General features: G+C 37.5%; 1 protein-coding gene and 1 pseudogene across 1 annotated transcript; both read right to left on the minus strand.

The window, feature by feature from the left end:
* Positions 1-5,109: 5,109 nt before the first annotated feature.
* Positions 5,110-26,866, minus strand: ARF4 (ARF GTPase 4). Its single transcript, XM_060631382.3, has 6 exons — positions 26,471-26,866; positions 17,557-17,637; positions 16,959-17,068; positions 11,440-11,511; positions 7,844-7,969; positions 5,110-6,066 (listed from the first exon to the last, which is right to left on the minus strand). Exons 1-6 carry the CDS (start codon positions 26,535-26,537, stop codon positions 5,980-5,982), a joined length of 543 nt encoding a protein of 180 aa, XP_060487365.1. The 5' UTR covers positions 26,538-26,866; the 3' UTR covers positions 5,110-5,979.
* Positions 7,874-10,576, minus strand: LOC132678682 (centromere protein H pseudogene; annotated as a pseudogene).
* Positions 26,867-26,962: the final 96 nt, after the last annotated feature.

Raw genomic sequence — 26,962 nt, forward strand, 5'->3', positions numbered from 1 at the left:
GCTCTACTGTTCTTTAAAACACAAAGGACATACATTGCAAGGCTCTGCTCACTAACTAGATACAGCTGCCTTAATTATTCCTTACCTGGGTCCACATTATTGCTTTTGCTATTGATTTCTCAGAATTTTTGTTGCTAGAATATAACCACTTAAACTTTTTATATGGTTTGTGGAAATAGGGGATAAAGGGATATTTGCAAGTAAGAAACAAAAGCAGCCAACTAACCTTCCAGTAGTGGTAACCTGAATACAATGTCACGATGTATATGCTAGAAAAAATGTATCATGATTTCACTCATATGTGGAATTTGAGAAACAGATGAACATAGGGGAAGGGGAGGAAAAATAAGATAAAAACAGGAAGGCAAACCATAAGAGACTCAAATACAGAGAACAGAGGGTTGATGGGGGGGGGGGGGCGTGACGGGCATTAAGGAGTGCACTTTTTGGGATGAGCACTGGGTGCCATATGTGAGAAATGATCAGTGCGTTCTACTGAAGCCACATGTTCTACATACTGTATGTTAACTAACTTGAGAATAAAAAAAGAATATGCTGGGCTTAAACAATTCTCAGGAGTAAATTTTAGAACCAAATCTTAATCAAGTCCATATTTATATTAATGTTGCTTTTAAAGTATTTAGATTGCCTTAGTGAGGTTACTAATTAAGAATGATTTCATTCCTAACATTTTCCTGCTAAAAAAAAACTAAGCTGGTAATATCAACAAATGTCATTTGGGTAGAGTTTTTGGGGTGCCAATACTACCCCAACACTAACTCTACTAATCCTTGGGAAAATGCTGGTAGTAGATTCCTTCTAGTCACCTCAGAATTTAACCATCTGAACAGATAATCAGACTCTAGAACTGTTTCATTAATTTTCCCCTATACGAGACCTTCAGATAATGTACTTGCCGATATACCAACCATTTTCTCTTTCTTAATCTAAGTTTTCTAAATTCTACTGAAGTTGGTAGCTAATATTTACATTATTGAAACATCCAACATGCTGCCAGGAAGCATAAGCACTTGTTTCCAATGACAAGTCAGAAGTCACCTTCACCTCCATACCAAGAACGAGAACTTCCACATTTAAGGAAGTTTGATCCAGGACATCTGGTTTCTGGTCCAGCATGCATGTAAGAAGCTTGGGAGTTGCCACTCTTGTCCTATAGAGAAGACAAAAACTGAACAAACTGAAAAATCAGTAACTATTCTTAGATCTGAAATGTCACAGGGCAAACTGGTGCGCTGCTTCCCCCTACTCCCTTCCCCCCCCCTCCCCCAGCGCCCCGGTGATTGAAGCCCAGCAGGGGGAATACAGGGAATCACAACCTGCAGGGACATCCAGGGATGTTTTGTTCTACCCTGAAGAAATCCCGGGTAGGGACACTGGAACTGTAATTGAGGACTTGCACAGTCTGAACAACCAAGTTAAAAGCTTCAGAGGCCCCCACAACTTAATGAGTTTTTACCTCCTGGATTTCTACCAGCTTATCACAGAATATCGGAGAAAAATCTCATGCTTCTGGCAAAGGGGAAAAGAAACCATTTTCAAATATGCCAGAGCGTCCTATTTTTAACAAGTTCTGTTCTCAGAAAAAGTAACCAAAACCTTACTTACAGGGGTTTTACCAGAGACTAACTGACCTGGGGGTGTGGAGAGGGAAATGCCCAACTCCAGCCCACTTTACCATCCTATCCCACCTAAGGGGGAGAAAAAATAATTGAGAAGCACATGTGAAGTTCACAGTCCAGAGGCATAAGGCTCACTAGAAGACTGAGACCAAATCATAGGATTATAAAATGCTTCCCCTACTCCCACACCTTACCATGACATTACTGAAGGCCTAGGTAAAGCAGTTACTTTTACCCAGTACATCATGTCCAGTAATCAAAAAAAAGAAAAAAAAAAAAAAGACAAGACATACTAAAAGGCAAAAAATGGGCGTTTGGCTGGCTCAATCAGTAGAGCATGTGACTTTTGATCAAAGGGTCATGAGTTCAAGCCCCATGTTTGGCATAGAGCCAACTTAAATAAATAGGTAAATATTTAAATAAACACATACATACATACATACATAAATGGCAAAAACCAGCTTGATGAGAGAGCAAGCATTAGAACCAGACTCCGATATGGCAGGGATGATAGAATTATCAGACTGGGAATTTAAAACAACTATACTATGTTAAGGGCTCTCATGGATAAAGACAACAGAAAAGAGCAGATGAGCAATGTTAGCAGAGATGAATTCTAATAAAAGCAGTAAGAAATGCTAGAGAATAAAAAAACATAACAAATGAAGAATGCAATGCCTTTGATGGACTAATTAATATACTAGACATGGCTAAGGAAAGAATCTGAGTGTGAGGACATTGCAAAAGAAACCTCCCAAACTGAAAAGCAAGGGGGGGGGGGGGGGGGGGACCTGGAGCAGGGTGACAAAAACCAAAACAGAAAAACATCCAAGAACTGTTGGACAACAAAAGGTGTAACATAAACATAATGGGAGTAACAGAGAAGAGAAACAGAAATATTTGAAACAATAAGGACTGAGAATTTCCTCAACTTAATGGCAGACACCAAACCACATACATATCCAGAAAACTCGGATATCCAACACCAAGCAGGATAAATGCCCCAAATCCTCCATCTATGTGTATAATTTTCGAACTACAATCAAAGATGAAAACAGAGAAAGAAACCAAAGGGGAAAAAACACCTTACTTATAAAGGAGTAAAGGTAAGAATTACATCTGACTTCTCAGAAACCATGCAAGCAAGAAGAGTGGAGTATTTAAAACGTCGAGAGAGGAGCGACTGGGTGGCTCAGTCAGTTGAGCATCTGACCACTTGGTTTCAGAGCCCAGAGCCTCTTGGGATTCTGTCTCCATCTCTCTGCCCCTCCCCCGCTCACACTCTCATTCTCTCAAAAATAAACATTAAAAAAATAAATGAAGTCTGACCCCAGGGCTGACTCCTTGGCTCAGGTGGTAGAGCATGTGACTCAATCTTGGGATCAAGAGTTCAAGCCCCACATTGGGTATAAAGATTTAAAAATAGGATCCTTAAAAAAAAGTCTGACCCCAATAAATTATCTGAAAGTGGTTATTATTACTATATGAGGTAATTCTGTACATATGCTAAAGAATTGGAAGCCTCAGTAAATGAGACATGAATGCTCTGGAAAACTGAAGTAAACATTTCACTTGTATTTTCGATAGAGAATATATAAGGTAAAGGGGGAAAATTCATGTGAACAGAAACATGTTAACAAAATACCAAGATGTTACATCACAGGAAAGCAACTCAATAAATTAGACAAAGGACAATGGGTGATATTCTGCCCTCCACCCTCACCAAAAGCTTATTGGTCAGAGGGACAGAAAACAGATAATGGTTCCATCCTCAACTCCAAAGCTGCTGCTTATCAGCCTTTAAGAGAACCACAATTCTTCTTCAGTTTTCCTATCAACACACTTAACAATTACTTGACAGAATATTTTTTACTCTAGGGATATAATCAACTGTTCTGTACAATAGGGGAGGTCACAGAGACCTCTTATTGATTGACCAACACTAAGTTTAACATTAGTGTGAACAGTAAGCATTGAATCTTGATGGTGTCAAGTATTTCCTAAGAGTACAGAGCATGTCAGTAAGTTGGGACAGTGATAGTGACTTTTTAAGTTACCATCATTTGCAAAGAATGTTAAACACAGGGAAAGGCATTATGGGGGTTATTTCTTAACTTATACTTTTTCCCAAAGAATTGACTTAACCTCTATGGTGGTGGTGGGGAGGAACTTTTCAATGTGACTTAAAAAACTACCACCACTGGGACTGAAGAAAAAGCAGTAACTTCTTAGGGTAAAAAACATGCCAAGTTACCAAGTTAATGTTTTCTTAAAAAAAAAAAAAAAAAAAAAAAGGCAATCTTGCAACTCTAGCCCATTTAGTGAAAATTAGGCAATTTTACTTTCTTAATGCAGCCATTTACAACGATAGTAAGAGTTCCTTTACATCACAAATAAGATTATATGGATTCTCTTTACTCCTTTTTCAGAGTCCGTGAAAGCATCCTGGACTTGCTTTAAAAATTAATACAGTGGTGATTTAACTATGATCATAACGGTGAACCCATTCAAAGTTTAGTATCTCCTAGTTGAACCCCAGGAACTACACATACTACACCATATCTTAGTTTTATCCAATAAGAAATAATACCTTTCTTATTCAGAGAGAAGAGAGAATTCACCCAGTGAGCTAATGAAGTTACACTTGTATCAAGTGATCCATGTTAAACACTTTACCCCAGTAACCTGTATGTCAATCATCAAGTACTTAATTCTAATTTCCTTTCACTTGATCCAACATTTTATTATTCAAAAATATGTTTTACTAGCATATATTTGGTTTGAAAATAAAATTTCAATCTACAAATTTATCTGAATCTATACAAGCCACTAAGAACTTTTTTTAAGGTTTATAAAATACATAAAACATTTTAGACAAAAACTAAGTCATAAGGTTACCAAGTTGAGTCCTTAATAACTTAATAGATGTAGTTAATGAAGTATATATACCTTTATTGCCTTATTAACAAAGAATTAGTCACATGCAGCTCTCTGTAGAAGTTCTTTTTTTTTTTTTTTTTCTGTAGAAGTTCTGAAAGAGGTGAAGCCAAAAAGGAAAGTGCTTGTGAACTCTTCTACACAGGAGAGCAGCATCACTAACAGTCTGTAGTCTGCCATGCAAACAGCACTTGCATTTTTTAAAAGCTAACATCGGTTGTGAAACAAAACACATGCATACATGCTTTTGGGGCAGTTCATTTTATTACAGCTTTTGCCTCCTTATCTGAGTTTAGAAATGTACAATGTCAAACTCTATTTTATTAAAAGAAACTAAAATTTGAAGTTGCTCCCCATCACACTGTTATATACATGATAGCAACCTGTATTTTATTTCCACTGTAAACAATTAGTAAATTCACGGAGACCTGGATTACTGTTCACAAAATGTAATATACGCAAATTAACTTCGCTAAATAAGAAAATCCATTTCAAACATCTTCAAGACTCAAGAAGAACACGCACAGTAACATATTTTTATCATTTTATTAGGAAGAATTCCAAATGGGTTATGAAGAAAACTTACTGAGTTTGATGAGTTTTCCAAAAACTCTTAATGAAGATATGTTCACCAATAAACAATAAAACATCAGCAGAACTATCATATACTGGGCAAAGAGTCAGGCTGATACCAAAAAGCAACATGCAACATAAAAAAGATACGATATAAAGGAAGACAATCTGCTGGGTATTAAAAAATCATCTCAATATGAACTCTTTGCAACCAGCACAGAACTAATTAGCTATCAAATCCAAACCACACTAAGGTAAGCTTGGCTGATGAAAAGCCAGGATTCAATAATGGGGAGAAAATAGAAGGTCCTCAGTGCAAGAGATCTGAATAGTGTTTTGGAGCATTTCCCTGGCTGGTACAAGCAGGATTAGAAAATCTTTTTGGCAAGGGAGAAAAATAAATACAAATGGAATGCTACATTTTTTTAAATCAGCAGACTGTCCCAGGAATGATAAAGGTATCAGTAAAGTAGCAAGGGGATAACTTTAAAACGTTATTTCTTGTGGGCTCAAAAAAACATTCAAAACGGATTTATTTAAAGGTGTCACAATAGCTATGTCCAGGCATTTAGGCTTAAGAGAAATAAAATTAAAAGAGGACACTTTTTTTCCCAAGTTAAGGAGAATTTCTTTAAAACCAAGCATATTGCTAAATAGCAATATTATACTTGGCAAACAATAATTGGCAACAAAATAAGTTTAAACGCTGTAATATTCTGCCCAAACCAGTCCCAGATACTGTTTAATAACCAAGATGCAAACTAATTTTGTTGTAACAAGCCTAGACCAATTCTATCAAATGTGTCCTTGGTTAGATATCCAGTTTCATTTAACGTTTTGAAAGCTCATTTGACAGCCAGTCAAGTCCCTCATACAGACCAGTTCCTTGTGTAGCACAAGTGGCTTGAACATACCACTGTAAAGAAAGAACAAAAAATACGTGATTAACAGAATACTATATATAACCACAGTCTTTAAAATTTCTTAATCAGAAAATTAAATACTTCCTCCCAAATGCCCAAGGTATTACTTAGTCAGCAGTTACCATAAATGTATAGGAAAAAAGTAAATGAAAAAATTAATATATAAAACTATAGGAATAATGGCATAAATACATTAAAGTTTGCATCTTACAAATGCTTAATTTTATAATGGTCTCACTAACTATATTGATTAGGAGTGTTCTAATACATGCTTCTCACAAACTCTTGCCACATTTAAATCTACTCCTACTGATTCATTATTAGATTTAATCAATGATCTAGTCCTTAATCCGAAAAGAACATTCATAGGAAGATTAGTAACTAAGTACCCACCAGGTCCTTATAACCCTCGTTTCCCATAAAACTAAGTTCAAAGTACAGAAGGCAAAATTTTGAAAAAAGTAGGAGCTGCTGATAGAGGCAGGCTTTTCAGATAACTTCACTATCTGTATGTAGTCTCATGTATTCTAAAAAGTTCCACTTTTTAAAATGGTAATGAATCATATCTCAGTAACTGCATGAAATACCATGAAAAGCTAACAAAGAGCAAGAAAAAGATCTAGAAAGCAATTTCATTACCTTGAAGGATAGTTTATTTTTAATACTTTACTGACTAGTTTTATTCTACCTTACAATAAAGACTTCGCTTTAATATTGCAAGTTCAATGCAAGTATACAATGCTACCAATTATTATTTGAATATCAAACACCCAGAAACCTAGAAGGCTGGGAAAAGGCATAAATTATTATCTTCACAGCACTGGAAACTGGTAGCATTTACAGTTTATCTTGTAAATCATCCTGGGACATCTCAAACATACTATATACAGTTATTGCCACAGCACAGTATTTACCTTGTTGACAAGTATTTCCCAGTATTTAAATCACTGACCTAAACAAGCTACTGGAGAACAAGTATAACATGTCTTATAATTTTTTTTAAAGTTTATTTATTTTTGAGAGAGAGACAGAGCACGAGGGTGTGGGGGCTGGGCGAGAAAGAGAGGGAGACATAGAATCCAAAGCAGGCTCCGGCTCTGAGCAGTCAGCACAGAACCCAACGCAGGGCTTGAACCCATGAACCACGAGATCATGATCTGAGCCAAAGTCAGACACTCAACCGACTGAGCCACCCAGGCACCCCTCTTACAATTTTAAATTCAAAACTTGTTTAATGTCATAATTATAGCTCACAAGCTTTTGATGTTAACAGGCAAACAGTAAAAAATAGTATTATCTAAAATATGGCTGCTAAATACTGCAGTTTTAATAAGAAAACCAAATTACAAAATACTTGCTGCAAAGCTATTTAAAAGATTTTAAATTAAAATTAACAATATCAATAATCTTTATATAATTCTCAGCAAGTACAATTTTCTCATAAAGTATTTATCAATACTAAATGGTTTGAGGGTAAAGTTAATAAAAATCAAAATAAAGGTATCTAAACATTTGGATCCTTAAAGGATAAATATTAAATGTTAAAAAATGGAGAAGATATTAAAGAATTTAAAATTGAACACACACTTACAAAAGCCTGAAAGGACTCGTGTCTGTAAACAAGAGTATATTACTGTATTTTTTTAAATGATGTGCTCATTATCTCTTCAAAAGGGACAATTACTTAATATGTATTTAAACTGAATACGTGCTTAAACAATTAAACTATTAATTCTAATAGGAGGTTAATACAAATCTCCAAATACTTACTGTTCTGTTACGAAGAGACTGAAGACCTAATTTATCTGTCATTTCACTGATGGCCATAGCATTTGGCAAATCCTGTTTGTTTGCAAAAAGCAGCAACACTGCATCTTGCAACTCATCTTCCTGAAGCTGGAAATAAAAGCTGAGAGTATAACAACTAACAAACTGGAACTCAATTATTGTCACAAAAGAGGGAAAACACTGTCTTCCTATATATATCACTTATTCAACATTAAATACGTTATTAAACATCAACATAATTTCACTACATGAAGTTCATATACGCTTAACAACTTAAACCTCATACCCTTCAATTTTTAAATCCCCAGCAAATAATCATATGCCTTTCAAGTAAAGCAAAACTATTTTTCAAGCCAATCATCCTGCACTCCATTAAAGTAAATCATTTATTTCAGCTTTCATGATCATCCATTAAGAGTCAGGATTGGCAAGGACCAGAAACACAAATGGGAATATGTATTTACGGCAGAATCTTATGGTACTCAGTAGTAAAGTTATTGAGAGGATTCTTTTTGGACTTGGATTCCTTTCCAGCCGGCTGGACCATACACCAGTAGGACAACAAAACAATGATTATGGTATTAGCAGTATCATGAAAAATACAAGAACACAAGAGTATGTTACAATAGGAAATAATATAAGAGTAAATAAGTAAAAGTATATAGAAGCTGGCAGGCATGAGTACTGACACGACACAACATGGACCAGCCCTGAAAACTTATGTTAAGTGAAAAGTAACAAAAAGTTAAAAAAGACCACATATTGTATGATTCTATTTATATGAATGTCTAGAATAGGCATATACACATATAAAGTAAATTAGTGGTTGTAAGGGCTGGGGGTATGGGGTGGAGTAGGGGAAGGAATGGGGAATAGTTCTAGACAATTTCTTTCTGGGTCAATGAAAATGTTCTAAAAAATTAGACTGTGGTAATGTGTGCATAATTCTGTATACTAAAAACCAGTAACTTACACATTTTAAATGAGTGAAGTTTATGGTATGTGAATTGTATCTTGATAAAACTGTTTACAAAAAGAGTAGAAGGGGTGATATTTAACTCATCAGACAAACTACCAGTGACTTAGTTACACATCTATTGGCACAATGGCTTTACAAACTGCACCACAGTCTCAGAAGTAATGAACGAGAATTAAGATTTCATTTCAGTAAATATTTTATGGCTACACCATGAAACCATGACAAGGTGCCTCTAGCAAGATTCCTCAATAAATTTTCACAATATAAATACAGCTGACCCTTGAACAACTTGGGTTTGAACTGTGTAGGTCAATTTATACATGGATTTTTTGCAGTACATTACTGTAAACACATTTTCTCTTATAATTTCCTTAGCAATTTTATCTAGCTTACTTTGTTGTAAAAATCTAGTATATGATACATACAATATTTGAAATATGTGTTAACTGTTATCGGTCAACAGTAGGCTATTACTATATTACTACTTAAGTTTTTTTGTGTGAGATAAATCTAAAATGAGATTTATTTCAATAAAATACAACTGATGGTTGAAAAAGAATTGAGATATGAATATCCTTTTCTAATTTTTCTAATATTTTAGTTGACGGACAAATGCACAGAAACATTCCAACTGACAGTTGGGATTGCCAGGAATATTGTAGAAAAAAGGTCCACGTTCAGTAGAAAGCTGGATTACAGGTCTTTTGGGACCCTTCCAACCCTAAGATTTTCAGATTCTTTTAGAGTATGCCAGTCACTTTAAATATATTTAAAACAACAGATTTCATGTTATAGCGTGAAGCTACAAAAAACTGCAGGTATTAGAAGAGTTCCAAAAACACTAAAAAATGTTTACTCCAAATTTGCTATTTAAATGACCTATCAAAGACTGAAACAAAAAATGACACAATGGAATTCTTATTAGATGATGGTGTGATTCTTCTCAAGCTGTAGAACAGGCTCTTTAAAGGTAAAATCCTCTGCCCAACTGCTTTACTCCCTAAATGAGGTTTTGGAACACATGTTGAATAAATGTGTATCTCTAATTTGTAGGTTTTGTTGTATTGGCTTTATCTTGTCTGAATTTTCCATATTGTCCCAAATCATCTTTCTGTTTACTCTTTTCAGTCTGTATTTCCAAAAGCTTACTTTCTGAAGCTTGTTTTAATTGTAATCTCTTCTTCCCAACATCAAGCAGTTTTTCCTCCAAATCCCAGATTCCTGGTGTGATTTCATTATTAATTTAGCTTTAGTACATGTTTCATGTGATCCATGAGCACACTTGGGGTTAATTTTCTCCAGATTTTTTTTAAGTGCAGTCGAAAGTTGCATCCTGTCTAACACAAGCTTTTTCACTTCAAAAGCAATTTTCCAGGTCTTTAATTTTAGCTTCAATTTGCTTATCTTGCATGATTTGTTCTACTGGAGTTTTGTTTTTATTTTTTTCATTTACATGAACCACTGAGTTATATTCCACGAGTTTTTTTGTCTGTGCTCTCAGCCTGAGCAGAAGGGTCGAGCGGTCCTTGGTCCCTGGGCTGCACCACCTGGGCGCCGGTGGCCTGTGCTGCCCGCCTTCCCCGCCTCCTGCTCTGGAGTCCAAGGGCTTGGCGGCCGCTTGCTCTTCAGGCTGCTTCTCCATTGTGACTGGCAGGAAGAGCTACCACCTGGGATGGGAAGATGCGGCCTCAGGAGCCAATATTCCCACCACTAAACTGTAGCCCGGAAAAGCAGCAGTTTTTTTTTTGTTTTGTTTTGTTTTTTTTTTTTTTTCAACGTTTATTTATTTTTGGGACAGAGAGAGACAGAGCATGAATGGGGGAGGGACAGAGAGAGAGGGAGACACAGAATCGGAAACAGGCTCCAGGCTCTGAGCCATCAGCCCAGAGCCTGACGCAGGGCTCGAACTCACGGACCGTGAGATCGTGACCTGGCTGAAGTCAGATGCTTAACCGACTGCGCCACCCAGGCGCCCCAAAGCAGCAGTTTTTGAGGATTCAAAAGTAATATGTGGATTTTCAACTGTACATATGGGTGGGTGGGGCTTGAGCTGGCACCCTTAATCCCCTTAATCCCCATGCTGCTCAAAGGTCAACTGTGTATGAAAACAATCGGATACATGGCAAAGCCAAAATACCATCATCAACTGAAATACTACTACCTTCAGGTAGAATTCTTTATCATGGCTACTATTACAAAACATTTCAAAGTATTGGTTATACAGGAACAGCACAGAGAAAACCGAACCCAATGACCTTGCGAATAAGGGATTTGAACCAAGATTCTTACATCACAAAAGTTTCAAAACCATAGATTTTTTATCTATGAAATAAAGGACTGGACTAATGGAAACATCCTCAACCAGAGACCTATATCACCCATGGAGCACTCTAAAAAGCTGAGCCTTCTTCTCAACTTAATGAAGTAGCTACTCTTCTGTGTGTTTTTTAAAAAGCTCTGCCGGAGACTTTTACGTGCATGGTTCTTTCTAGAAAAATTCATTTCTGTAATCTAATCACAGTATGGTACCAACCACTAACAATACCGCTGTCACCCTGAAAAACATCTTGCAAACAAAAGATTTAAAAAATATCCTTACCATTTTCTGCAGCTCTTCAGCTCCTTCCTGAATTCTTTCACGATCATTACTATCTACCACAAAAATAAGACCCTGGGGAAAAATTGTGTAAATAAATTATTAACAGTTAACTTTAAAGGAGACACTAAATATAAAACATAAGTACAAGCAGAAAAACCATACTGAGTTAAACGTTAAGGAAGACAATGTCTCCTTATTAATAGAAAAAAAAAAAGGAACAGGGCCCTAAGTACTAAAAATGATTTGAGCACTATTTGTGATTTTAACTTATGTTATTTAAAAAAAAAAATCTTGGGGCCCTGGGTGGCTCAATTGGTTAAGCGTCTAACTTCGGCTCAGGTCATCTCATGGTTCATGGGTTTGAGCCCTGCAATTTGGCTCTGCACTGACAGCTCGGAGCCTGCAGCCTACTTTGGATTCTGTGTCTCCCCTTCCTCTCCGCCCCTCCCTGCTTGTGTTCGCTCTCAAAAATAAACATTCAAAAAAATATAAAATAAAAATCTTACTCTTAACCAGTTGACCACTTTTTTCAACTACACTAAGAATAAATTTTATCCTTCTTACCTCACACAGGAAAGCATAGATGGGAACAAAAGATAAAAGAATAAACTAAAGACTATAAAGATCCATGAATTTACTAACTGAATTAGCTTATTCAGTCAAAGGCAAGCACAAAGTGCTTTAAAAAAAAAAGAGGGGGAAGATGCACCCTACAGTAGTTTGTTTTTTTTTTTAACGTCTATTTTTGAGAGACCGAGAAAGAGAACACGAGCAAGGGAGAGCAGAGAGAGAGGGAGACACAAAATCCCAAGCAGGTTCTAGGCTCTGAGCTGTCAGCACAGACATGAGGCCTGAACTCACAAACTGTGAGATCACAACCTGAGCTGAAATGCAATGCTTAACCAACTGAGCCACTCAGGCGCCCCTACAGTTTTTATAGGCTTCACAGGAAAAATCAGTTCTGCTCCATAATGTTGTTGACCTATCAAAATAAGAAGACTTTTTTTTTTTTTTTTTTAAGTTAAGCTCAATGTGGGGCTTGAACTCACAACCCTGAGATCAAGAGTCCCACAGACTGAGTCAGCCAGGTGCTTTCAGATATGAAATTCTTTTTTTATTTTTTAAAATTTTTATTTATTTTTGAGAGAGAGTGAGTGTACATGCGAGCAATGTACAATGGACAGAGAAGGTGCGGGGGGGACAGCTGACAGCATAGAGCCTGATGCAGGCTCGAACCCACAAACTGCGAAACCATAACCTGAGCCAAAGTTGGACACTCAACCCACTGAGCCACAAAATTCTTAACAAAAAGAAAAATAGTAACCATTCTTATTGATATTCACAAATATTAAAATTCCATGCTAGAAAAGAAATGGAATTAAGGGAACAGTTAAGACTTCTCTAAAAACTTTCAAATGGAAAAGTAGAAAATTTTCAACTGGAGTAAGAAAGAGAGGGCAGATTACTGATTACTTTAAAAATTATTCTCCCTACAACCCTAACCATTGAAGTATTTCTGGTCATTTGTCACTTTAGCACAAACTGTCTTGTGCTTATTTATGTCAGTAACTTGATTAAATCCACTGAGACCACAAAATCCACTTAAGGCAAAGGGCTACATTATTTTCTATTTACCCCTCAGGACCACCACAGTACTAAGCTTGCCAGGTTTACCAAATATTTATTTTAGGCTATGGTCATTAAATAACAATTTCCTTTGGTCTAGCAAATTTCAAACCCATTTCCTTTATCTCTGCTGGAAACCATCATTTTAAACATCCTAACCATTGAAAATACTTCTGGTGCTATGAGAGCCAGTATGGCATAATGGAAAGATAACCAAATTCAAATCTCAAGACTACTTATTATATGAATTATCTAATCCTTGAACATGTCTCCTCTTTTATAAAACAAGGCCATCAACTTTATAAGCCAGTTAAATGTAATCATAGAAGCACAAAAAGAATCTAGCATCGTACTTGAGTTATCACAGGCATTTAGGAAAAGTTGTCTCCTTCCTCTTCTATTCCAAAAGCCATTCCTTTTTTATAATTTCTTTTTTAACATTTATTTATTATTGAGAGACAGAGAGACACAGAGCATGAGCAGGGAAGGGGGCAGAGAGAGGGGGAGACACAGAATCCGAAGCAGGCTCCAGGCTCTGAGCTGTCAGCACAGAGCCTGACGTGGGGCTCAAACTCACAAACTGCGAGATCATGACCTGAGCTGAAGTCAGACGCTTAACTAACTGAGCCACCCAGGCGCCCCAAAAGCCATTCCTTTTTAGAATCTACCCTTTGGAAGAGGCAATGCCTCCAAAAGGGATCTAATTTTATCTGGATTACTAACAACCCATTTTTATTCTCTTTTAAAATGTAGGGGCACCTGGGTGGCTCAGCTGGTTAGGAGTCCAACTCTTGATTTCAGATCAGGTTATGACCTCAGGCACTGGGTGTGGAACCTGCTTGAGATTCTCTCTCTCTCTCTCTCTCTCTCTCTCTCTCTGTCTCCCTCTGTCTCCCTCTGCCTTCCCCACCCCCCGCGTCCTGCACACAAGTGTGCTAATAAGAAATTGCTAATTAAAAATAAAATAAAATGTAAAATAATGCTATCAGTCCCAAAGTAACACTACTGGGAGAGAGAAGTATTTCAGCAATAAATTCAAAGTTATTCACTTCCTGGGACAACCCAGAATCAAGAATGTAGAAAAGCTAGGATTCTAAAGATAAGTTCCGCTACAGTAAGAAAAAACTACCTAAAAGGGCAAGTATTTACTTATTTAGAATAGCAAAATAATTGGAATTGTCTAATGAGGGAAGAGCAATTTACTACAACAAACACTGTGTCCTGGCTTGTTAAAAAAGTTACAAGCATGGTTAAATGCTATTAGTTTCTTTTACATTTTATAGCTAAAAGAACTAACCAGGAATGCTAGAAAAGCTGGTGTTAAGAGCTTAGCTGAGATTACATCAGGTAACACATAAAACTTTCTCCTACAGGAATGGGTTCTCAAGGAAAAAGTACTTGGGACTTTTGATTATAAAGTGATCTAAAGAGGCCAGGAATGGGTCTAATCTCAATTAAGAGCTCAAAAGTAAGTTACAAAGCATTGTAAACAAATCTAGAATAACATTAGGGTTACTCTTGGTCAAGAATAACAAATTACGAATTAGCAAAGCTTTACTTCATCCCTAATTTTACTTCAAAAACATCTTTCCTAAATGAAAGGACTATGACTTGCTTTACAATAATCTAAAAGGTGAATTACATAAGAGAGGAATATCAATTAAACAATACTGGCTATATCCTAATAATTGAAGTTGGGTAACAGAGATGTGGAAGTTTATATGCCATTCTCTCTACTTTTGCATACATTTGACAATTTCCATAATAAAGTTTTTTTAAGCATGTGACTCTTATCAAAATAGCTTTTTAAAAAAAAAATGTTTATTTATTTTTGAGAGAAGGAGAGAGAGAGAGAGAGAGAGGGCAAGCAGGGAAGGGGGAGAGGGAAAGGAAGACAGAGAATCCAAAGCAGTGCAGAGCCTGACACAGGGCTCGAACCCACAAACCGCGAGATCATGACCTGAGCCAGTCAGAAGCCCAACCAACTGAGCCACCCAGGTGCCCCTCAAAATAACTTTTCTAATCACAGCTAATGAACAGAAACATTCTTATTTTTAAATAAAAAAGCATGTTATTTACTGGACATGACATACTACTTAAACCTGGTAGTTCCAGCCACTCATGTAGGGTATTCACTGCCACCTGGTGGCAATATACCTCACTTGCATACAATGTTTTATGAGTTGGAGACCAAGAATGACCTGCGCAAATCTTACACATATGAAGTGTTGGTAACATCACACATTACTTACAAAATGTTATCAACTCCGGTAATAAACAAAAACTGATGAGAAACTTCTCCTGTGGTAGAAAACACAAGTGAGTGGGGTGCCTAGCTGGCTCAGTCGGTTAAGTGTCTGACTTTGGCTCAGGTCATGATCTCACAGTTCGTGGGTTCGAGCCCCACATTGGGCTCTGTGCTGAACACTTTCTCAGAGCCTGAAGCCTGCTTCGGATTCTGTCTCCTTCTCTCTCTCTGCCCCTCCTCCACTCGCACTCTGCCTCACTCTGTCTCTCAAAAATAAATAAATGTAAAAAATAAAAAAAAAATTTAAAGAAAACACAAGTGAGTTGGAACAAGTTTAAAGAGACATGTAGAACAAGAACCACCTCTCCGGTCTTAGGTAAGTTATTCCAAGCTTCAGCTTGCTCCTATATAAGAGTTAGCCTAGAGTAGTGGTTTTCATGAGGGAGCAATTTTGTCCCCAGAGGATATTTTGCAATATGTGAAGATATTTTTGGTTACTGCAACTGGGTGGGGTGGGGTTTGCTACTGGCACCTAGTGGGTAGAGGACAGGGATGCTGCTAAACATCCTACGATGCAGAGAGCCAACAATAGTTACTCAGCCCAAAATGTCAACAGTGCTGCTGCTGAAAAAACTTATTGTAACAGAGCCTTGCTCTTCAAAGTAAGGTCCTAAACCAACAGCATCAGTACTACCACTGGAGAACCTGCTAGAAATGCAGAATCTCAGGCCTTGGGGCACCTGGGTGGCTCAGTTAAGCGTCTGACTCTTGGTTTCAGCTCAGGTCATGATCTCACGATTCATGGGTTCAAGCCTTGCATCAGGCTCTGTGTTGGCAGCATGGAGCCTGCTTGGGATTCATTCTCTCGCCCTCTTTCTGCCCCTTCCCTCCTCGTGCTCTCTCAAAATAAATAAATATTAAAAAAAAAAAAAAAAAAAAAGAATATCAGGCCTTAGCCAGGCCCTACTAAACTGATCTGTAAATACCCAGGTGATTCATATACACATCAAAGTCTGAGAAGCATTACTGATACACAGTTTGTATCTACAGAAATTTCAAGTCAAGTTAACGATCAGCACTTTGGGATTTTTTTTAAAGCTCCCCAGGTGAATTCTAATGTGGAGCCAAATTTGAGAACTCCTACTCTACAGGATTACTAACGTCTCTCCCATGCCACCATTATATATACTACGTGAAAATATAAAAATACAAACCAACAAGGTAGATCTACATTAATTTTTTTTTCCTACTGTATTTTAATAAACACTTAATGGGGCTAAATTAAGGAATATTAATTACCCTTTATTCATTAAAAATTATAATGATAAAGTTATACAGACCTTACTTTCTAGACTAAGAACAAAACCAACTACTAATGAGACATCTAATTTAATCTTGAAAATCATCCCCCCCAACAACTAATCTTCCAAAATATTGTTATGATGGCTATGTAAATCTTCCACATTGGGTAATTTAGCCTTCAAAGGCATAAGTGAGAGAGTTCACTGAAGAAGACGTAAGCAATGATAAGAATGCCAACTCACAGAGTAAACACCAACACCCAGTCAAATAGTAGACAGTAACAGAAACTTTAAAGCATGAAACATATAAAGAAAAGTTATACAAACTGTACAGCATTCCTTACCTGGGTATTTTGGAAGTAATGCCTCCAGAGAGGCCTAATTTTATCTTGACCACCAACATCCCATACCGTGAAACAAATGTTCTTATATTCTACTGTTTCCACATTAAAACCTACAAAGAAAAAAAAGACAGTGGTGCAAAATGTCATAAAGAAAACAGACCCCTTTATTGTGAATTGCCTCAGAATTGCTTTTTTAAAGTCCTACTAGATAATTAACAAACTTAAAAAGAATCTAAGCCAGTTATAATGATAGATATATGCCACAGGACATTTATCCAAACCCACAGAAGGCACAAAACCAAAAGTTAACCGTAAGGTAGACCATGGACTTTAGATGATTATAATGTGTCAATGAGGTTCATCAATTATAACAAATGTACCACTCAAATGAGTGATGTTGATAAAGGGAGAAACTATATATACATGAGGGTAGGGAGTATATGGGAAATCTCTGTACCCTCCTCTCAATTTTTCTGCAAACATAAAGCTGCTCTAAAAAATAAACCTTAAAAAACTGTTTCAAAATTAAACCATATTCTATTTCACTTTATAACATACTACTATGATATAAATTAAACTCATCTGTAAACTTTCTTACCAATGGTAGGAATGGTGGTGACTATCTCCCCTAACTTCAGTTTATACAGAATGGTCGTCTTGCCAGCAGCATCCAATCCAACTAGAAAAAGACATTATAGATTTTAAATCTAGACTAAAAGCACATACTAAGAATTAATTCTACAATAAATTCATAGTTTGAAAGCAAAAGTCAACTGGACAAGGCACAAATGAGTTAGAAATGAAATTACTCCATTTCTGATCCCCAAGAGCAACATTTGCTACACAAAGCCTTTCCGTTTTTCTTTCTAGACCTAGAGAGACAACATGTAGTAGTGAAAAGAAAAGAGTATCAGGCTGACTCAGGCTCTAGTCTCTAGATTTGCTTTGCCACAAACTAGTTAACTGCCTTTAAACAAGTCACTCTAGAAAACGGAGACCAGAGAAATTAGGTATAAAACAAGGAGAGACTGAATCATTTAATCTAAGATCTTTTCCAATTCAAGTTCTTATTAATTCTACGAACTACTCTCATTTTTAAAAACACAAGTCACAAACTGAATCGGAAAACACACAAAAACAAGTGAATAAAGGAGCGCCTGGGTGGCTTAGTCTGTTAAACATCCGACTCTTGATATCGGCTCAGATCATGATACCAGGGTGGTGGGGATTGAGTCCTACTTGGACTCTCTCTCTCCCTCTGCCCTGTTCCCTCATTTGCATGCTCACCCTAAAAAAACCTTTTTTTTAATTAAAAAATTCAAAAACTGGGGGTGCGTGAGCAGTTCAATCGGTTAAGCATCCAACCTCAGCTCAGGTCACGATCTCACTGTTCCTGGGTTCAAGCCCCACGTCAGGCTCTGTGCTGACAGCTGAAGAGCCTGGAGACTGCTTTGGATTCTGTGTCTCCCTCTCTCTCTCTCTCTCTCTGCCCCTCCCCCACTCATGCTCTCTGTCTCTTAAAAAAATGAATAAACATTAAAAAACATTAAAAAAATATTAAAAAATAAAAAAATTAAAAAGTGAATAAAAATTATCTTTAAAAAATATATAACCATGCCCTAGTATCCAACGGAAGATGGGGCCAATTTTACCCCTATTTATATCCATTCCTACATCAAATGCACAGAAATGAGAACACAAGATTGGTTAATTTGGGTAACCAAATAGCCCTATTATATTCACCTCCAATGTAACTAATGTCTAAATTCTTTAAATGACTCCTTTGAGGCAGATACAAGTAGGGAAGAATGCGCTTATTTCTGAAGAAAAAAAATCCATACTGGAACAAGATGGTATATTTCTTTATTACACTGATAGTAATGAGCAAATTAAATGTTCATTCTAAGTATGAATCTCTCAAAACCTGCATATTCTACATTGTTTGCTAAACCCTTCCAAATGAAAGGCCAATATCTAATAGCCTCATCGAATTTATCACTGTTCCAAGGACATCACATTTGCCCACCTAGATTTACACTATCCCAGATTTTGAAATGAGTTCAACTGAGTATTGATTTAAGCAAGGATGCTTTCTAAATATTTAAATCAAAGCCTGACTTGGCACATTAACAAATGCTATTACGTTGAAAAAACAGAGAAATCACCCCACTTACCTAAAACAGACCTAAAGGCCACAGGCAATTTCAGACCTCCTGTACCCATGTAACAACTGTTTCTTTTTTTAAAAAAAAAATTTTTTTAACGTTTATTCACTTTTGAGAGACAGAGAGACAGAGCACGAGCAGAGCAAGATCATAACATGAGCCAAAGTCGACGCTCAACCAACTGAGCCACCCAGGTGCCCCGTAACAACCGTTTCTGCTCTATACCCTACAAAGGTAGCTTTAAGATCTCTCTGGACACTCAAGCAATTTATATCTTCATATCTTGTGTCCTCTAATCAAACGGTGTTCCCTACTTCTTCATACTCAGATATTCAGGTTTATTCTTTCCAAAATACTATGACACTTACTAGTCAGAGTGAGCAGCCAAGCCCTCACTCACAGGCATAAGAAAAACCACTGGCACCAGGAGGGGTTTTGTTTTTTGAGTATGGGACAGTATCAAAAAAAATCAGGAAACCTAATTCTAAAATATACACAAAGAAACAAAAGAAACTGCCTCAAATTTGACAGCTTCAGTAAAAATACAGAAAATGAAGAGTAGAACAAAATGATGGGTTCCTTGTTCAAAAAAGCGGTCTCTTGGAAGAGTCCTTCTCAGGTGATTTTGATAAAAAAAAAAAAAGTTTTTAAATGTTTATTTTTAACAGAGAGAGACACACACACACATGCACACACAGCACAAGTGGGGGAGGGGCAGAGAGAGAGGGAGACACAGAATCCAAAGCAGGGTCCAGGCTCTGAGCTTGATGGCGGGGCTCGCATCAAACTCACGAACTGTTAGATCATGACCTGAGCCTTAAGTCGGACACTTAACCGACTGAGCCACCCAGACACCCCTTAATCAAATTTTAAAATAAAGCAAAATTCACCCTTAAGTAACTGAGTCAAAATATGATTAAAAGAAGAAGTGAAACTGAGATACTGATTAGAAAAAACACGAGGGGCACCTGAGTGGCTCAGTTGGTTAAGCATCAGACTCTTGATCTCAGCTCAGGTCTTGATCTCAGGGTTATGAGTTCAAGTCCCAAGTTGGGCTTCATGCCCAACGTAAAATAATAATAATAATAATATTTAAAAATACATTTATTTAAAAGAAAGAACAAACGAACATGAGTTAGGTTTGAGAACTATGGCACATGCCAATCAAACTGAGTCAAACTGAACCTCACACCATCACTGAAACAATTTAAATACAAAAATACTAACAAGGAATGGAAGAAACCCAAGACAAATTATGATTATATAACTATCTTAAGTTCTAGAAAAGCAGAGGTAACCCAATTTTTTTAAATGAAAGCGTTACACCCACTCATGTACATAACTAATATTCTTCTATTTCTACAGTTAGAATTTTACACAATAAACATGCGTTACTTTCATTTAAAAAAAATCCCAAATAGCAGATTTCCTTTATTAATATGTTGGACTGGTTACATTTCCTAATGAATCTATCAGGAAGATGACTGCTTTAAGAGCCTTGAATATATTTTTTATGACTATTTTTAATAAAAAAAATAAGGGAAGGAGTATTTATAAAATAATGCAACCATAAGGCTTTTTCAGCAAGTTATTTTTATTTTTTTTTATTTTTTTATTTTTTTTTTTTATTTTTTTTTTTGAGACAGAGAGAGACAGAGCATGAACAGGGGAGGGGCAGAGAGAGGGAGACACAGAATCCAAAACAGGCTCCAGGCTCCAAGCTGTCAGCACAGAGCCCGACACGGGGTCTCGAACTCATGGACGGTGAGATCATGACCTGAGCCGAAGTCGGACACTCAACCGACCAAGCCACCCAGGCGCCCCTCAGCAAGTTATTTTTAAAATAAAAATTGTGGGGTGCCTGAGTGGCTCAGGCAGTTAAGTGGCCAGCTCTTGGTTTCAGCTCAGGTCACAATATCAAGGTTCATGGGATTGAGCCCCAAATCATGCTTTGTCCTGACAGTAGGGAGACTGCTTGGGATTCTTTCTTTCCTTCTTCCCTCCCTCCCTTCCTTCCTTCCTTCCTTCCTTCCTCTCTCTTTCTCTCCCCCCCCCCCCCGCCGCCCTTCCCCAACTTGCACCATGCTCTCTCTCAAAATAAGTAAAACTTTAAAAACTGTAGACAACAATTAAATGGCTCACAGCCACATATAAGATTTTTAAATCACCAGAGTTTCTTTTGAGTTGCACCCAAAATAATAGTGTTGTAATAAATGCAAAGCAGAAGTTTTTAAAAAGAAATTTCTACTGCGAGATTAAAGATGCATAAATTAATGTGCTCCATCACTTAAAACTCACTGTATAGTTCTTTACTCAAAAATGTGTTGATCTAACAATTTTGCACTACTTTAGTCATTTCTTAGGTATTTCCTTAATGTGGCAATATTTGGCAATGAGATTTCTCCACAAAATGAAACTATAACCAATTCTCAACTAGCCAAGATAAGACTCTAATCTGTACATTCCAGTAATGTCCTCCCTCCCTTCCACCCCCATAAACAAGTCACTGTATTGAAAGATATACTGGAATTACTTGTTCTCCTTAACTGAACCTGCACTTTGACCAAAGTATTAACAGCAGCAAAACTACCCCCAAAATCTTTACCAATCGTTAAAAAGTATGTCTACTAAAATGTAGCAGCAAAAAATATTCTAAGTTAAAGAAGCTAGATCCCAGTGATCTTTACTTAAGGAAAAAAAAAATGCAAAAAAGAGACTTAGATGAAAAAAGTGTATTTTCAGATGGGTAAAATTTCACATAGGATTATTTCTTCATGTTTTCTTTTATCTTGAAAATTTTCTACATGAAAGCTTGAAATCAACTTCACAATTATTTAAAAATAATTTAAATTGAGTGCTTACTGTGTTTTGAGCACAACATTGGGTGGATTCCATACATTTTTATAATATAAATCTCACAACTATCCTCCATTTTTCACACACAGCATCTAAGGTTCAGAAATGTCCCCAGAATCACAGGAGTAGAACAGGTATGCAATACCACAAGTCTTATAGAGAAATTAGATCTCTCATTCAAAGCTGATGGGAATGTAAATGGTGTAGCTGATTTGGAAAAGTTTTGTCAGCTCCTCAAAATGTTAAATATAGTTAACACAGAACCCAAGACAATTAAAATCATATGCCCATACAAAAACTTGTTTTCAAACGTTCACAGCAGCATTACTCATAAGAGCCAAAACGTGGAAACGATCAAACTTCCATCAAATGATGAATGGATAAACAAAATGTGGTATGTTCATATTATGGAATTACTCTTCAGCCATAAAAAGGAATGAAGTACTGAAACATGCTATGAGCTTTGAAAACATTATGCTAAGTGAAAGAAGCTAGATACTAAAGGACATATATTGTATGGTAACATTATGTTAACTATCATGGACACACAAATCCATAGAAACTAAAAGTACATGACTGGTTGCAGAAAGAACTGGGGAAGAAGGGGAACAGTAACTGCTAACGGGTATAGAGTGTCTTTCTAGGCTGATTAAAATGTTCTAGAATTAAAACTGGTGGTGGTGACACAAGTTTGTGAATACAGTAAAACCTCTGAATTGTATACTTTAAAGGGATAAATTATATGTTACATGAATTGCATCTCAACTTTTTAATTAAAAGAAAAACAAAAAAAAACCCCGAAGTATAGGCCCAAGCTCTCAAAAGATATTTATATATTGCTACCCTGCCTTTAGTTTTCTCTGATGGACACACTGTATCTTAAAAGGTATTTTATCTAATTCCTCAGAAGTTTGACCATCAAACCTGAAAGCGAGGCTGCCAGGTGAAAAGAAAAATTATAATAAGCTTAAGTTTTACTTCTACCCAATACATCAGAAGTATGTGCACTTTGATCAATGTGTTAATTAGCAGCAAATTATCAGTTGAAAGCCATTTGCAATAATGCCAGAAGGTGCATCTAAAAATTGTTGTATCAACTTCTAGTGGCATCAAACTAAAGACTTTTGCCTTTTCTGTTTCCTTAAATCACATAACTAATCAAAAGGGCTTTTTTTTTAAGCCTGATAATTATGTGTTCAACCAATGACCTGAGAAAATGCTAATATGCTAAGTCAAAAAGAGAGAACACAAATATCCTCTCAAAAGCCTGAAAGTAAACATAATAAATGTTAACAACAGTGAAATGGTGGAATTATAGTTATCACTTTATTCTTTTCTCATATTTTTAAAATTTAACAAAAAGGACATGTTGTTTTTATTTATTTATTTTTTAACGTTTATTTTTGAGAGAGAGAGACAGAGAGACAGAGTGTGAGCAGTGGAGGGGCAGAGAGAAAGGGAGACACAGAATCCGAAGCAGGATCTGAGCTGCCAGCAGAGCCCGACGCGGGGCTCAAACTCATGAGCTGTGAGATATGACCTAAGCCAAAGTCGGATGCTCAACCAAATAAGCAACCCAGGTGCCCCAGGACATGTTATTTCTAGAATGAGGACAAAAAAAATTAAAAATCACACAAGAAGTGTATTTACAAAATATGCTAGGGAAAAAGCATGAAATGCCACTCCTCAGCTTGAAGCCTCATTTAAAATATTAGTAACATTTTTCAAATTGGCAAATAGAGGAACCTCCCGTGCCACCCCCAAAAAAACAGTCACAGTCCCATATAAGGCAATACAAAATTATACCGTAATTAGCAATCTTTTAGAAAGCAACATTTTTTCCAGCTTTTCAATAGCAAGAAACTTTCAAGTTCAAAGAGTGCAAGATTAATAATTCCTCTATAGAACCTACATTAGTGTTTTCCAATGTAAACAAAACTTGGGGGAGTCATCTACAAAAGTACATCTTACCACAGATCAAGACACTGGAGATCAGTCTAAAAATAAGATAATGCAGGGCTACATGAGAAATCTAAGATGGAAATTGGTCATCTTTGAATTTAAGCTCAATAATATAATTCACATGAGTGATTTCCCCAAACAAACAAAAACTATACAATTTCTGCCAATCTATACATTACATTTGAAACACTGTATTGGTTTTTAATTACTTAACTACAAGCTGTAACTTCAAACATCTTTTAAAATTACTTGAACTTTCTGGGAGAACATGTGTAGGAATAAAATTTTAAACTTAACAGTAATTTGGCAAACCAGACTCATGAGCTAACTACTACCATCTTTCAATAACACTTTAAAATGATAAAGTCTGAAAGTCACTTACTCAAGAAGGTATGAATTTCATGTGAACCTTATAAAGGAAAACAAAGCCCACATACCTGCCAGCGAACATTAATATGAAAACAAACAACAAAAAAACCCAATTAACTCCTAATTCTTAAACTTGAATGGGGCCTGCCCCATTCACCTTAAGAGTGATTATTTATGCAGACACTCATAAAGCTAGACCAAAAAAAAAAAAAAAAAAAATCATTTATCAAACTTCCAAATCACCTCTTTCCCTACCCACACACATATCCTTCTAAGGTTATGCTTCATCTGCTGAGTTACTATAAAAGTTGACCTTGTGACTGAAGTGTTTTTAATCAAGGAAATCTGATTATCCCAAAACTAAACTGCAAAACAAGTATAGGAAACCTGAGCAATAAAACATTTAACATAAAATGAGTTCATTCCAAATCATGACTTCGATCCCTTGCAAAGTTAAATACTTTTTCATTTCCTTTCAGTCATTATTTTTTAGGGGTAGGGGGAGAAATGCTCCTCTAATATAGTAAATTTAGGAAAGTTCTTAGAGCATAATTCTACCTTTCTTCTCCCTCTGAAACTTTTAGCCATCACAGAAAACTTAGAATGTGAAACAGCAATTGGTTTAGAATGTATCTTAAGTAAAAGGACCAACTTAGTACATTTCCAGGAACACAACTAGGTACTAATTTCTTTAAGGAACAGCCTGGAAATTCATTTATCACAGTCCAAAGTCCTCCCAATGACTTCAGATCCTTTTCAGACTGTCAATTTTCAGCCACCTTAAAAACTTAATATGCTTGTCCTCCTTTAAAAAATTGTCTCTAAAAATGAAATCTAAGAAACTTTTAAAGAGAAAACATTTGGACATCTTTCTGAATGAATTATTAACAATTGTTCCACGAACTGTGAAGAAGCTGGAATAACAGTTAAGTGAAAAAATAACTAAATGTGTATGTCCTTAACCTTCATACACCTCCAATTACTGAATCTTGCTTTGGAAAACTTTCAGTGGTAGGAGAACTAGAAAATAAAACTTCCTCCCCACTGTGGAAAATCTAACGAACCGACAAGTTTCAACGTTTAAAGTTAGAGGGCTCCTTGTGGCATTACTCAGGCCCACACAGCTTAGCTGTGATGTAGAGACTACTCACAGCAATATGGGGGAGGGGTTGCTCCTATCACCCAAGTGACATGCAAGCCTCTTCTCCCTCAGCTGGAATAACTAAAAACAGAAAAGCTGGCACCGAAAAGCAGTGTTTTAAAAGCCTATTTCCCAAACAATTAAAAAAAAACAAAAACCCGCTTTGTAACTGTTATTTAACAAGGCTACCCTAAAGTTGAGTGTCGGGATGTTCAGTTACTGGAAATTTGTTACCGGCTTAAAAAAAAAAAAATAGCTTTAAAAGTTTTTTTTTCATTAAACCTTAGTCAGCTAGATAAAAATCAATTGAAAACCAAAGAGCATAAACCAAATATATTTAGTTTTTGAGAATGGCCAAAAGATAAGGGGACATTAATAAGGAAAAGAAATAAATACGAAATGGAATCCAGCGCGAAGTTTGGCGAAGTGAGCGCTGAGGACTCCGGACTCTTCTGAAACCTTGGGTGCTCCCTGACCACCGCTCTGGGCCTGGTCACTTCCTGGCCCGGCCGGCTCCGGGCTCCTGGCGACGGCTCGCTCACATACCACTGGAGTGTGCAGAGTGTGTACACGGTGCAGAAAGGGGGAGGAGGAAGGCTAGAGTTGTTCTGCCTCACTTCGGACCGCTGCCCACACCGGAGAAGAGACGAGCCAGACCGCACTCTCAGAATGGGCCTCGCCAGTGTCTTCCGGGCTTAGCGAGATGGGAGTTCGCTTTCCCCACATCTGCGCCCGATCTTGTGTAGCTTTCAGTAAGATCAAGTAGAGAAAACCACAGCCACAAGGAAGAAACCTTGCCCCGCGGCCCTGTCCAGTCCTTTTACACAGATCTGGGGCGACCGCCCACCTTTCGCCCCATTGTTCCCCGTTAAGAATTCCTCCTGACCCCGAGCCCGCCGCCCCTCCCCCACCACCGCGGGCGGAGGGGCAAACAGGCCCCAAGGCGGCCCCTAGCACCCAGACCCGGCCTTACCCGATCCCTACTGGGGCCTGCCCTCGGTTCTCGGCCCCTCACTCACCCATCAAAATGCGCATCTGCTTCTTGCCGAAGAGGCGGGAGAAAAGGGAGGAGATGGTGAGGCCCATGGCAGTAGTGGCACTTGCGATGGGCAGGAGCAGAAGGGGTTTTGGGGCGTCCCCGGGCCTTCTCTTTTCACTCTCCCGACAAACTGAGCGAAGGAAGACGGGCTGAAGGAGAAAGAAGGCGACAGACACGGCTCGCTGGCCGGCGTGTCGGACGAAGCTCCAGAGCAAGAATTAACGGGGCGAGGACCTGCTCGACGACTGGCGCGGCAGCTCCGGCTCTGGCGTTTTAGGCTTTTGCTATGCCACGTCACGCGGTAGCCGCGGCTACTCCAGCGGCGGCCCGGCCCCTCCAACGCGGACAGAATCGCGTCACCGCCGCCCCAACCCCCTGCGCTTCCGGTGCTGCCTGAACCACTGCGCCTGCGCACGAAAGGGATTGGCCAACTTCGGGGACGCGATTCTCTGGCAGTTGTCTCCTCCCGGAC

Source organism: Panthera onca, chromosome A2 (assembly GCF_046562875.1).
Source record: "Panthera onca isolate mPanOnc1 chromosome A2, mPanOnc1 haplotype 2, whole genome shotgun sequence".
NCBI classification, from domain to species: domain Eukaryota; kingdom Metazoa; phylum Chordata; class Mammalia; order Carnivora; family Felidae; genus Panthera; species Panthera onca.